The sequence below is a fragment of the Echiichthys vipera genome (assembly GCF_963691815.1).
Source record: "Echiichthys vipera genome assembly, chromosome: 8".
NCBI lineage: Eukaryota > Metazoa > Chordata > Actinopteri > Perciformes > Trachinidae > Echiichthys > Echiichthys vipera.
In genome coordinates this window covers 25,698,518-25,710,145 of record NC_139833.1, presented here as the reverse complement: position 1 = coordinate 25,710,145, position 11,628 = coordinate 25,698,518, and the positions used below count along the sequence as shown (strand labels likewise).

At 41.4% G+C, this 11,628-nt stretch overlaps 1 protein-coding gene across 1 annotated transcript in view; it reads left to right on the top strand.

Annotated features, from left to right (window-relative positions):
• The window catches only part of LOC310950339 (basic helix-loop-helix transcription factor scleraxis-like), a 12,627-nt gene extending 10,599 nt beyond the window's left edge, over positions 1–2,028 (top strand). Inside the window, exon 3 of the mRNA XM_083918084.1 lies at positions 1,474–2,028. Within this exon, the coding sequence (XP_083774210.1) occupies positions 1,474–1,512 (39 nt within the window). The 3' untranslated portion in view covers positions 1,513–2,028. The remainder of the gene's footprint in view (positions 1–1,473) is intronic.
• Positions 2,029–11,628: the final 9,600 nt, after the last annotated feature.

Here is an 11,628-nt window from a genome sequence, read left to right as displayed (position 1 = left end):
TCCTATGATCTCACTCTCTCATTACTGCCTGATACCTTTCCAAACACCTACCCACCTTTGTCGATGTCAGTCAAACAGATTTTTCCAAACACCTACACCTTATCCACGGTCTGAGAGGAAATGTGTAACAGGTGTTCGGCTGATGAGAGGAAAGCGAGGAGGGCGGCTGTGAGGTTTAGTTGAGAGACGATATGAGAAGGGGAAAGAAAAGTCAGGAGAGGACAGGACTGCAGTGAGGTATGCCTACACTAGTGAAAACGTTCACTTTTAGAATATATTTTTTTACATATTTCTTCATGACAGTCAACCACAAATTTGCTTATAAAAACACAAGATCGTTTTCCAGCTATGAGTTAATCAAACGCCAGCCCTGAAAAGTAATTAGTCAGGCAGGGATGGCGTGCGTTGCATATCACTCAACGGTGTGTTCGATAAAATCCCTTGACTGTGGCTTGAAAAGCGAGCGCTAGATGGCCTGAGAAGTGAGCAGAGCAGAGGTTAGGTGAGGAGGGAAAATGTGATGTTATTTTCCTGGCCAGATAGAGAAAGTCTCTCCTCACCAGCCAGGAAATCAAGGCCTCTGTTCTGATACCACAGATAAACGAGAAGCATATCATCATGCAGGGCTGTCATGCATCAGCTAGTGATGTCACTCTTCAGGCTGCAATAAAGTCAGCTGCCACAGTTAATGTGCACCATGTATGCTACTGCACACAATGTGTTTGCAGTCGAGGTTAATTTACTTTATCAACCCTGGAAAAGAACATACTGTAAAAGAGCGGCACCTAAATTTATTGTGCCAGTGATTGCAGTAAAACTACACTTTCCTGGACGGCCATTTCATGACACTATAAAGACGGGTTAACATCAAAGACAGCAGTCTTACTAACCTGTTCAGCATATTTAAATATGAGAGTGAGGGGTGGAAATCCTCCCATAGACTGTATAAAACAGGGAGGTGGTTTCCTTGACACCCCCCATAGGATTCTGAAAAGCTGTTGTGAAGTCCGTGTGTAACCATCTTGAGAGGTGGGGTGTGGATGGAGTGGAGGCGGGCCGGAAGAAGCCTGGTTGCTGAGCTAGCCACATGTGTCAGCACTCAAAGTGGCCGGCCCTTAATTATGCAGAACTCTAAACTTTAATAAATATAAAAATTCACCCCCGTACAGTTATCGATAACAGGGAAATGAGCAGTAGAGATAAAAACTTTTATTTAACCAGGCTGTAAACAGCATTTTAACATGGGGGTCTATGAGGACTGACTGCTTTTGGAGAACTGAAGTTTTTGGTACTAAGGGTCGGCCTCATTTTTCACTCCTGGATGTTGCGGCTTTGTCAAAATGAAACTGACCTTTTTTTTTTAAATCTGTTTCCCCTGTTTTTAATTTTTGTGCTAAGCTAAGCTGTACTATTACTTTCAAATGATTTCAGTGTTGAATCCTCAATGATGGGACCTGTTTCTCTCTCTTGCAGAACAAAGACAGAGACAGGAAGACGGCCATCAGAAGTTAACAATGAGGACACAAAGCACCCGGATGAAATGCAGCGATTTCACTGCAACTTGAAGACTTCTCAGACTTTTGAAGGACTTCTTTAGCACTTCCAGGACTTTTCAAGGAACTTAATCAAGCTTTTCTTTTTTTTTTTCTTACTTTTTATATCACTTTACAAGGACTTTTTACTTTTTAGGGTGTTTTCGAATATGTTGAAACACTTGTGAAAAGTTTAACGGTACTTTTAAAGGCTTTCACATGCTTATCAAGACCATGATGAACCTTTTAGCATTTATAAGAGACTTTTTACTGTATTGTTCAAAGACTCTATGACTCTTTGTTCAGAGTCTGAGGAACTTATGGCACATGATCGAAAAACACACAGAGCCTTTGAAAGACAAATTTGTATTCATCAAAAGCTGTGTGTTATTAATGTGTAAACTGAAATATAAATGTATATTTATGTGACATAACATTATATAATGAAACTATGTTATTTAACCGACATTGACATGACAAATAATGTATAAAGGTGCAAAACATTTCAAATTATCATCTCTGAAAATGCTGGAAAATAACTCAAGATGACCAATAAATTGTTTGTATATCTGGGAGTAAATTTCATTTATATTGCCAAATCCTCCCCAGTTCCAACCAGTAAACATTATGAAAGTTTCCACAGGGAAACTATCCAAATGGTGGTTCCATCATATTTATGCTCATTCAGGCAGCTAGGGGAGAGATCGTTCTGAAGTGTCAAATAAATTTCTGCACAAAAGAAGCAGTGCAGCGAACATAAGTGGAAGTTCCACAGTAACTACACCTGCAGCTCACATCAGCCTAACTCCTAGTTTTACTTTGGGCTGTCTTTCTCTTTCTCTCACACACTCCCTTTTTCCGGCTCTCTGTCTTCTATTCTGGGGCACCGAGATCAGAGAGAGACAGGGTTTGAAGATGAGGCGGACAAGAGTGGTTTGAGGAGCAGAGGAAGGGGAGCAGAAGAGAGAGGGAGAGAAAAAAGGGAGCGGAATTGAATCTGCAGGTATGGCTGCTTGGACATCTGCCCGTGTCCCCTCTCTGTCCTCCTCTTTACCTTTCCACATGCTCTTTGTGTCTCCTCCTCTCCTCCTCTGCTCTTCCTCTCTTTTCCCTGGAGTGCCACTGGCCAGAGTCTAGTTGGTGATGGCTTTCCAGCGTGTTTAGCAACGCACCACTTACCCTCTGCTTACCTCGTTTTTCTTTTTTATCTCCATTCATGTATCTTTATAATACTAATCTCCCTTTTATTTTCATATCTTCTTCCTTTTTCTCACTACCTTTTCCACTCTTTCCAGCCCTTGCTCCCTCCGTCGCATTCTTTCAGCATCTCTCTACTCTGGTTTTCTCCAAATCTGTCCACTGCCTTTACGGAAAATGATCAGGGCATTAGCAATGTGGAATGTTGCCCTTACTTTTTTTTTTAAATTGTCACATTTTTCACAACATGTTTTCTCTCTCTCTCTCTCTCTTTCTACACTCCTCCCAGACCATGAGCTGTGATGTTACCATCTATAAGGCCTCTGCTTTTTTACAGTTTGTAATCACTTGTTTAAAGATAGTAGATGCCGTGTCTCTACGCCCCTCTGCTTCTGCAGCACGACTTGCAAATCCAGTTACAGGGAAACCAAAGTTGTGGTTACCTGAAAATGTTGCACCATATAACTGATGTGAGAGAAATGCTGGTACTTTTCTAGAATTCTTCTCATAAAGGTTTTATTACAAAGACGGCTTCAGAGAGTAGGATCTGTGCAGTCTATACCCAGTCAACGGTGTCCTAGTTCAGCATTTTAAAACCACATACCAGCATTTCTTGAGCCATTTTCCACCATTAAGTGAAATGTAAATGAGCCGTTCTTTTAATGGAGGCTAACCCCTGTGCTGCACCGCTTTGGTGTTTCCAAATTATTTTTTAACTATGCTAACAAGCTGCCTCTGTGACCGAGGTGCCAATTATAGAGCTTTTTCCCACAATGTGACAAGTGCCCGGTGAAGAAAAACAACCAACAAAAATTCAAACGTCACATGATTGCACTGCCAAAACAAAGCTTTTAGTGGAAGCTGCCCGGAAAACAACGCTGATTTATTGTGTGCGTAATCTCACAAACACACTTGCTGTCAGTTTTAGAGCTAATGGGTACGAGTTTTACTCTGAGTGATGTCATGTCAAGGACACTCGCTTTAATGAAATAACTCACAAATGTGATGAAGGGGGAAAGGTGCAGATTTAAATTTGGGACTGGAGACTGAAAAATATAGTTTTACAGTTGAAGAAGAGGAATGGAAGCTGAACAATGAACTTCCTGCAGAATCGCTTATACCAAAGACAAAATGCAGTTTCCGCATATTATGCTTGAAATACCCTTTAAATTCAAGTGCCAGAGCAGGTTTTTCCTAACACAGGGAAACAAAAGACCAAATCTCAGGGCACAGTTTCAGTGTAAGTGGTCCCTGCTGCTTGCTGGTTCCTGAGACAAAGGTTTGAAAAGCGCTGTGCGTCTTGTTTAAAAGATCTTAGTACTATTATGAGCCGATGAGACGTAGATAATCTTACTGCGGAGGTTTTTTTAAAAGGAAGCAATAGCTTTGAAAAAAGCGCTGTGTGTCTAGTGTGTCCTAATGACTTCTGGTCCAGTTAGTCTGAGAGTCTGATCTCTCTAGCAGGCCGTCTGTCTGAGCAGCAGAGAGGGGGGGAAAGGAACTGGTTCCTCCCACACAGACCAGATCAGGTTCCCCCCTACGCCTACACACACAACTTAGCACACACACACAGATGACCATCTACACACTTACACGCCAATGAACTTACATATGCACAAATAGATGGACATATGCATGCATGTGGAGTCACACACTCGCATGCGTGCACACATTCGCACTAAGCAGAAGGATCTGTGATATAGCTTAGCTGTCTAATGATCTCTGTATTTTACATTGATGAAACAGATCAGCTGAGAGGGCAGACTGCTGTGGAGTATTTAAGTGGGCGGTTTTGGACCAAGGTAAACCGGAGGTTGGACGATGGACTGGCTCTTATTATCAATATAATGGTCTCTGACGAAGATGCCCCCGTGGAAATCTGGCATGTGAATATTGATAGCTGAAGTAATAAAAAGCAGCTCTCTGAGTCTTAGGTGGTACCAGTGCCAGAGGGGCTGGCAGATGTAGCCTGAAGACGTGTTAGAGAAATCAAACAGATTTGGAATATGACGGAAAGCTGGCACAATGTAGAGGAAGCCTGGATACGAACAACACAAACGTGTGATCTGATTGAATCACTTATTAAAGAAAGATATCACATAAAGGCTTTGTACTCTTTGGTGAGTTCAACAATAACAATAACTATCATTTTCCAATTCATTTTCCTGTAGCACATGTGAACCTTAGCAGGATTGTGACTCATAGACATGATAATACATCTCTAAAGGTAATTAGATTTTTTTACTGGAACTATTGGAAACTGCAGGTCATGTTCTCTGTTTCCCATCTGTCACTTGGCTGCTCATAATATGGAGCTGGGCAGTCATCTAGGGTTTTTAATTACACATTACTTGTTTTAAAAGTAGGTAAATCAAGTAAAGCATATTTAAAATAAGGTCTCCCAATTACTTCCCCCAAGCTAATGGTATAATATGTACTATCACCCTAAAAAACAATGTATAAACAGTAAGTAATCCCTCTCAGTCATCACTTTTCTCTTTTCTTCTTATATTGTAATGGACGGGACGTTTATGGGCGTCAGCAAAGAGCCTTTGGGCCCCCACATGGGTGTTTAACCTCCGGCCAATAACAGCGCCCATTCTTATTCCCAACAGCTACTTTGTCACACCCCTCACCCTCAGTGTCACATACCGACACACCCTTCACCCTTCAGCATCTGTTTGATACAAATCTGCAGTATTGGACAAGGGGTAGTTATTACATTGCCGTGTGTTTTTGTGTGCTTCTGTGCTCCTTCTCTCCCTCTTCTCCAATGGTGGGTCTGTGCATCAAAGCGCTGTAGGTGTGTCTGTTTTACCAACACACACACACACCTGCCCATTCTCATTCCCAGTGCATCAAATACCACCGTTTTGTCACATTCCTCTGCAAATGTTCATCCGTGCCAAACGTACCAGGCTTTCAACTGTGGTAAACGTGTCCATGGTAATATCAGACGCTCAGAGCAAGTGCTCCAAGATTAGGAGTGCGGTTCAGGTCCCGTTCATGTCCCATGTGTCCTGTGCATCACTGCAGTTACGTTACAATCACATTTATTTTAACCCCATCCACGATCTTTTCCTAACCCTAACCAAGTAGTTTAGTTTTTTTGCCTAACATAACCATGTAGTTTCATGTGTTTTACTTACTGCAGCTTTAAGTTAATGACGCAATAGAAACTGAAGTTACAAGATGTTGTTGTTGTTGTAAGTGTCAAGGTGCCCACAAATGGCTAAAACTGATTTCCCCAGAGAAATACAACAGTATAACAATCATACATTTTCCTTGTACACTTAACACTCTTCATCATTTTGAAGCTACATTGTTGTTGTTTTAGCACCTCTCACCTCTCTTACTCTTTGCTGGCTAGCATTGGCTACTAATTGAACGCATACTGCTTTGTAAATGAAGTGCAAAAATAATCAGTTATGAGGTAATGGACGATTGGAATAGGCTGGTCTTCATAGCAGTATATTACACAGAAACAGAGAAACAATATTTTTCATTGGAGTTGTGTTTTTAGCCTCCTGGCAAATGTAAATCCAACATTCACTCCAACACTTAGCTCCGTTTTTTGTCTCCACAAGCTTCTGAGGGAAATATCTGGCTATTTAGTTTCTAACTGCTCTGCTATGTTCACAAGCTAGCTGATAACTTTGTCTATCTACTGTTTGCTGCTGGCCAGGGGTTTACTTACTAAGGCTTTGTATTCCCTAAGAATCATAGGCCATCAACGAAAGAATTAAAATAACACCACCAGAGCAGAGAAAGTTAACCAACAGTGAGCCCTACAACATGACACTAAAAAATAAAAATAAAATAGATGAGGCTAACTGCAGAGCCAGCTCACTGTGGTAATGGTTTGGGTTCATAGGATACTTACTTTAGCTCCATCCTCCAACACAGACCTACTAACTGGTGAGCAGGAAACTGAATGTGAAGCTTGTAATTCTCAAATCACATTTGTTTAAGTAACCACAGTTTTTACAAACAAGTATTCATTATGTATTCTTTGAAAACAAGACAGGCTTTTGGACTCTTAAAAGCATAAACATGTCATGTCGACATTTTTCAACTGTCATAACATGAGAATCAGTGGAGGAGACAGGAGCACTTCCTGTTTTTTTTCCAACTCGTCCATGTTTTTGCGCTCAGATGGTACCCAGCTGAATAAGGTCTATTAATTAAAGATGGATAGGTAGCAGTGCTTTTCCTGAAGCATGACCTCCTGTTGACATTGGAGCAGAAGTTTCCTCTGGTGTCCTCTCCTGCTCCGTAGGCCTGTTGGCCAACTTCCTGCCTCCACTCGAACTGTCTCAATAAAACATAAAGAACAAAGATATAAAAACGTGGAGGAAAGAGCGAAATGCACCTTTAGGAACATTAGTCTTTCTAACCCAACTGGGACCGGAGCTACACACACACACACACACACACACACACACACACACACACACACACACACACACACACACACACGGCAGGAGGCTAACTGCTCCAAGTGGGAGCTGTGCTGCTGAGGGCCGGATGAAAGGAAACACTAAAACTACAACGAGGGAAAGACAGGTGGCCAGTTTGGCAGCTCCACACACTCCTGCACACTCACATACATACGTATACAAATGTACACAAACGCCTTCCAAGTCAAACCCCCTGTTGTGCACACCTGTGAAAGTGCCAAATCTACCTCGTTCAGCTCTTCCTACCTCGGCTCTCTTTCTATCTCCCCCACGATGAATCTTTCTCCCCTCTCTCTCCTTCAGAGCTCCTCTGTGTAAACATTCCTTGTAAGCTAGCAGCCTGGCTCACCTTTAATTGGTTGTTAAAAAGACATTTCCTGCTCATGAGGATACCACCATGGAAGCCTCTATGATTGTATATGTGTGTATTTCCAAGACATATCCACATATGTATGAGTTAATTCCTGTAAGATCACCAAGTGCTCACCACTCCTGTTTTCATCAGTTAAAACCTGATCCCACATGATCACAAAAACACGTAACAGTGACACTGGAGAGCACTGGAAGTACCAGAACAATGAGGAGAAACACCTCTGTGGCTCAGTAAAATATCAGAACATTTCTCATCATCTCAAATGTTCTAAGCCTTAAATAATGACGGACATTATTTAAGGCTTAGAACATTTGAGATGATGAGAAATGTTCTCAGGAACACATCAGGAATTTCAAAGGACAGTTGTTTGTCTTCAGCTGCACTTGCCAGGCATCTTTCGTGCACTGAAGCTTGCGGTTGAGGGTGATCTGGCCAGGTATACCAAAAGCTGATGTGTTGTCTAGAGCCAGTGATTGTTTCCCCGATGTGCTCCTCCATTGTTATTTCTCTGGTTTTCCCCCTTTCATAATGTACAATCCTCACTGGTAGCTTACAGGGACTGTCTAGACTGTCAGTATTAATGTCTGTCTGGAAAATATACCCTCATGAGCATAGAGAAAATGACCAAGGGACTAAAACTACAAAGGTTCCAAGGACAAATGATGTCCTATACTTTACATTTTATAAATGAATTATTAATCAAACATTTTAGGCTTGCAACATTATCATTTCATTATTTATTTACCATTTAGTTTATAAAATTCCCATCACAATTTCCCAAAGCCCAAGTTGACATATTCACACTCAAAGATATTCACTTTACTGTGATAGAACCTGAAAATATTTCACATTTGAGAAGCTGTGACCACTGAACTTTGGACATTTTAGTTATGAAATTACTTTAAATTATTAAACTATTATCAAAATAGCTGACGATTACATTTCCATCAATAGATTAATCAATTAATCAACCAATCATTTTAGCAATAAAACCTTTAAAGGGATATTTTGCTGGTTTAAATCCAGCTCTGTCATGGCAGAGTGTGTGTGCAGTGTGTCTGGTGTTTGGCTTCCCTCCGTGGCTGCATTGCAATTTGTAACAGAGAGCCATGCCCCCCAAATGATGAATTGTTATCACCCTGGTGATCGCTTCACTCTCCTGCATCAGATCAAAACATTCATTTGCCCAATGATTTGGTGTATGACCAAATTAAGTACTAATAAGCAAATGTTAAACTGGTAAACTAAGATGGTGAACATGGTAAACACACGCCCCCACCACAGTGACTTCCTGATTGATCCAATACGGAAGTGCCACAAACTGCAGTTCTTCGAGTGTCCACTAGGGGTTTCATAACAGAGCAATTTCTCATTGACCCCCATGTTAAACAAGCTATTTTCACAGCATAATTAAACCTATTTAGGACCTGGTACAAAAAAAAAACATTTTAGTCCCTTTATTTAGGTCATATCTGCATGATAACACTAGTTATTATTTTATTGGAGGTTAAAGTTTACGATTAATTAGTGGCGCGGCCTCTTGAGTGACAGCCAACCCCTGGCCATCACTTCTCCTCGGAGGCTAGTTGTCAGGAGTAACATGCTAACTCCTTCATCTCGACCTGGACTGTGGTCATTCGTGTGGTGGTGTTACTATAAGTGACAAGAAGGTTTGCTCTTCAACAGATGGTTTAGGAAACCAACGTGTGAGCTCTGAGTTAAATATCAGTTTAAATCATAGGTCATAAATGCTACCTGCACTGCACTCCCGGAGCCGGTGTAATCTCGGCTAGAGACACGGGAAATAATACAAAAAAAAGACTCCTGGTCCCTGAATAAAATCTCAACATTTATTCCCACGCGATTTGTTAGCCTAGCTCCCGGGCGGTGGAGCTAATGTTGCTACTCCAGTATACGTCTGCCAGATGGATGCATGCCCCTCCCCCCAACGTCACATGAATGCCCTTTTTTTAAAATGAAAGGAAATGAGGAGGAGTCAAAGTCCAACAAGATGGCGACTCCCAGAGGCGAGTACAATTGAATCAAGTTGAGGGAACGGACCTCGACGGAGAGGCTACGTCCACTTTTTATGCATGTCTAGGATTCGGTTCGGTTCAGTCCCTCCTCTCTTCCTTTTGTGTGAGTTTGTCTCCCTCTATCTGTTTTTCACTGCTTGTGTCTCCCCTGTGTATTGGTTTGGTCCAGAACAGGTAGGCGTGGTTCCACCCCAGCTGCAGCGAGTTACGCTAATCACCTCCAGGGGTATAAGAAGCCGGAGGTGACATGCGTGCAGCGCCGGACCGTTGTTCTCATTTACTTGGTAACTCTTCGTCGGTTGGCTCCCGTTTCTCGTTCGTTCCTGCATTTTCGCTCTGTGTTAATTGTTGTTTATAGTTGTTTCTTTGTTTCCCTCCGTAGTTTCCCACGTTCCTGTTTCCCTGTCCTGATCCCTGACCGTCCGTCGTTCTTGGTTCCCCTGTAGTCATTTCCGTTTTCATGTTTGTATTAAATATTTGTTTGTACTTTTACCCCGTGTCCGTGTGTGCATTTGGGTCCAGTCCCTTAGTGTTATTTCCCCGCACCGTTCATGACACTATGGGTAAACTTTATACCTGTTAAACATCAACATGTTATCATCGTTATTGTGAAGCCTGTTCTCATTCACTGTTCATACTTTTACCTACACAAACTAATGCTCAACTTAATTTGTATCATTAACCAGGAAATGCAGAATGCCTTAAGGAGGAATTCAGGCGACGTAGTATAAAGTGCGTCAAAGTCTCTGTAGGGAGGAGGTCGGGGTAGATGGCTGTGTCAGACAAACACAGGACTGTGACACAGGAGAAAACTGCTTCTGCCCATGTGAAAGCAAAAGTCAACATAATTATTTTAACCTTCTTTTTTTTTTACGTAACATATGTACTTCACTAAAGCCACGTACGTAAGTTACATTACAAACATAGTTATTTTAACCAACATCCAGAATCGAAACCTAACTAAATAGCACAGGCACACTGCATGTTGATGGACATTCGTGTGATTAATGCATAACAATAAGCTAGCGCATAACTTTTCATAAGATATCATATGAACCGCTATATGAGGATGCGTTGTACTGAGAGCATGTTAGCATACTGACATTAGTATTTAGCTCAAAGTACCACTGTGTCTAAGTACAGCCATACAGAGATGCTAGCATTGACTGTTAGTGTTGTTTAGTGATATGTATAGCTCCAGCTGCAGTGGCATATGCAAGCATAGTTTTCAGGTGTTGCTTTTTATAACTTGTTTTTAGTGTTTTGTATTTCCTCTTTCTGGCAATAAGTTTGATGTAAGGAAGATTCTTATTTAAATGCCATTTGGATATCTGGTATTAACAAACATAGCCCAAGTGGGAAATCAGAGAAAGGGGACAATGGCAACATAAGGAAATTAGCAGGAAAATGCTAAAGAAACAGGAAATGGAAGAAAAATAAGCACTAATCACATTATGGGCCTATGATTGATTGCATAAACGTTAATTCTCAGAGCGTTAATGTTGACACTGGCTGCTATGCCGTTGCCATAGTTTCATGTGCCTTTGCAATCTGGATAGGGGTCCCATATGTTCATAATTGGAAGGGAAAACCAAAGGGCACCAATTCTGGTCCTAAGCCAAACCAGAGCCAGGCCCAGCACACGTACAGCTGAATAATTGTGCAGTTAGAAAAGGTATAATTAACTGAATTTACACACTAAAACTTTGGAAAACACAATATTCCTAACATTAACCAAATTTATCTACTATAGGTGGAAAGCACTAAAGCTATTTTGAGAAAAAATGGATTCATATTTTACGCACATTGGAATATTATACAGTGCTAAAGAGATTTACATTTGACATAACAGCTCTGTGCTGTCAGGGATGGAAAACAGAGCCAGACCTTAACCAAGTACAGGCTCAGTGACCGCCAGCTGACAATCAATGGAGACGCATGAAATATTAGCAACCAAAAGAAAACAGTATATCTGTAACTGCAGGTGATGTTGAGCTCTTCCTCCATGCCTGCATTAAGTTGTCAACTAT